A 2,873-nucleotide genomic window follows, 5' to 3' on the forward strand; every position below is an offset into this window, starting at 1 on the left:
AATTGTAGTTGAATTTTTATAAATACAAATGCATTGTCAAAACATTAACGTTTTCGATTTTACTTTAAAAACTGAAAGTCTATCCCATGACACAGATGCTTACTGCCAGGAAGGTTTTCACCATAATTTGAAACTTTCTACTCAAGTGCACATCCTGTGGGCGGTCCGTTCGTTTAGGTTCACCGATTCGTTTGTCCGTGCAATGAGGGTGCAACGTGCATTGACATCGAATCGTTTTAACAGTTCATGCTAATTCTGCATTTATTGTGATCAAATTGGGAACCGGAAATTATGCATTGCTTGCTAATGAGAAAATAATGGGAATTGGTTGAATTGGCTATTACACTTATAAATAGATCTAGTGATATTCATATACATGTTTTTGCAAATACAGTTTGCATGTACATGATTATACATAAATGTTAATTTACAATTTTTTGGTAAAGGAACATGATTAAATAATCGTAGATATATTTGGAGATAAAACGAGTACGTAGTTTCTAATGCTTCGCAAGCGTTTATCGTTAAAACGTGTATCACTATTATGTATGACGAAATTCAATTAATGATCATGTAGCTTCACGGATAGAAATAATCAGTACTATGACCTTACAAATCAATTTATAACTCTAATTCAAAGTATTATGGCCCTAGTAGAATCAAAAGTAAATACAGAACATTGTTTTACAGCCTGCAAGAGCTGATTTTGGATCGTAATGGAATCAGGGAGTTGCCACCTGAGCTCGCGGAGTTGAAAAACTTGCGAAACATTTCGTTGGCTGGAAATTGCCTGACCAGTCTGCCGTCTCTGTTCAACATGCGAGCCCTCGCGTTAACGGTACGTACCAGATTGCATTTCGCGAAATAAATTATTAATGCGTTTTGTAATTCGAAATTCATGCGGAAGTACCGTTACGATGAACGGTGTAAGTCAACATGTAAGGCAAACCGTGCCGCGTTATAAAAAAATCGTACTATCTTACAAATCGGGTAATTATTCCGATTAATTAATTCCAGGAAAAAATATAGGGTCGAAAAAACACGCTCTAGAAATCTGATTTCTTTTCACGCAATACCTAGAAACTTCCTTATCTGCAAATGTTTTATTCAATCAAACGAAAATTATTTAATTGTAACATGAATGAAAAATTGAAAATTTATTGAATATTATTAGATACTGCATTCGACAGGAGAGAAACGTGATGCTTATAAATTATCGAATAAAAATAACAACGAATGCATTCGATGCACTTCTGATAATTAATATCAATATAATTCATGTTCTCTCAAATTCTCTCAAAGGCTATTTTATTAAAATAGCGTAAACCTACATCAAATTTTGTCCTGCTTACATTATAAATAATGAACATTCTGGAAATTTTGTTTTAATTGTAATTACGACCCAGCTTGCGCCGGGCACACAAAAAATTGGTCTATAGACTCATCAATTGTTCCCCTCCACGGAAATCTTTAGTAAAAGGCGAAAGATTTATGCGTGATTTGAAGGGAAACCAGAGTAACGAAACATAGTATTCAACACGCTTATATGCACTCTTCAGTCAGTTCTCACTTTCGAGCAACTCCGATTTTGCGGTAGCCACCTAGTGGCTGCATGAAACACTATACCACGCGCTAGCTATGTACTTGCGTGCATGTATGTATTATTCATGGTATGTATACACACATCCATGCATAATGCACAAAACATAATTATATAAATACATACATGTACGCACAGGCATATAATCTTATACAAAAAATTATTAAAGATATTTAAATAATTATTTAAATAATTCAATCATGTTACGTTTTTCGAGAGACAAATTTTCAATATTTTAGGATGTATTATCGAGGTCAGAGCATAGCAGAAATTGCAAAGATGAAAGAAATAATCAAAATAATTTATACAAAGTCAATTTACGGAATAATCAATTAAAGGGGAACATCATACTTGGAAATTACGGAGTAAGTGTTCTTTCGTAAAAATAAAAGTATTATTAGAAATTAGAATGTACACAGGTGTATTGAGATAATTGAATATTGATCCGTACCGTTTCTATTTCTGCTTTAATCAAGAATTTAACGCATCTAGACGTCAGTGAAAATAGCATTGAGAAATTGGACATCAGTGCGCTTCACGAATTAAGGAGCGTTCGCTGTGCACGAAATATTTTAACAGAATTGACTGTCTGCGGCAGGAATCTAGTTTCTCTTATCGCAGGAAACAACAGTGAGACTATTTTCAAATTCATCATTTAAATATTTAAACTATACTTTGTTTCACACGAATCGTTTATTGCAGAATTGAAAAAATTAACTATCGAACCAGTGCCCGTGAACCTCGAACACTTAGACGTTTCCTAGTAAGTAAAACAATGAGAAGTGTAAAGAATATAAGGAAGATATAAATTTATTCTATAAATTTATTTCACAGTAATAATTTAGATGCGCTCCCAGAATGGACGCCGGATCTGCCCTTGTTAAGAGCACTTTTCGCGTCTCATAACGCTTTAACAGCCCTCCCAGACAGACTGCTAACGCAGCCGTCGAGACTGGAAGTTCTTCACTTACCCCACAATAGATTGCAAGCCCTTCCACCACCCAGAAAACCGCTAAACATCGTTCACTTAACGTTACAAGACAACGCACTGACGGCGTTACCCACCAGTTTCTTTACCAATACAGAAAAGTATGCAAACATTTATTTCTCGAACAGACTTTATTAATTAGCCCTTTCTGACCATCCATTCATCACAAAATTTATCTCTATAAAAAATAAATTAATCATAGATAAAGAATATTTTGATTCGTTAATAATAATTTGTATCGGAAAGGGTTGAACTTATACACTAATTTAATGTATTCAGGCGAAA

The 2,873-nt window shown here is 34.2% G+C and overlaps 1 protein-coding gene and 1 non-coding gene across 2 annotated transcripts; one reads left to right on the forward strand and one right to left on the reverse strand.

Annotated features, from left to right (window-relative positions):
- Positions 1-38: 38 nt before the first annotated feature.
- On the forward strand, positions 39-2,689 carry LOC113464545 (protein phosphatase PHLPP-like protein; the record flags this gene model as incomplete). Its single annotated transcript, XM_026814864.1, has 5 exons — positions 39-838; positions 1,840-1,965; positions 2,077-2,230; positions 2,303-2,363; positions 2,435-2,689. Coding segments are annotated over exons 1-5 (617 nt in total), but the record flags the coding sequence as incomplete, so codon positions are not given.
- Positions 1,400-1,520, reverse strand: LOC113464546 (U5 spliceosomal RNA). The gene has a single exon (XR_003389393.1). It is a non-coding gene; the product is annotated as a U5 spliceosomal RNA (small nuclear RNA).
- Positions 2,690-2,873: the final 184 nt, after the last annotated feature.

The sequence above is a fragment of the Ceratina calcarata genome, unplaced genomic scaffold (genome assembly GCF_001652005.2).
Source record: "Ceratina calcarata isolate Rehan_Ccalc_2016 unplaced genomic scaffold, ASM165200v1 scaffold4006, whole genome shotgun sequence".
Taxonomy (NCBI): domain Eukaryota; kingdom Metazoa; phylum Arthropoda; class Insecta; order Hymenoptera; family Apidae; genus Ceratina; species Ceratina calcarata.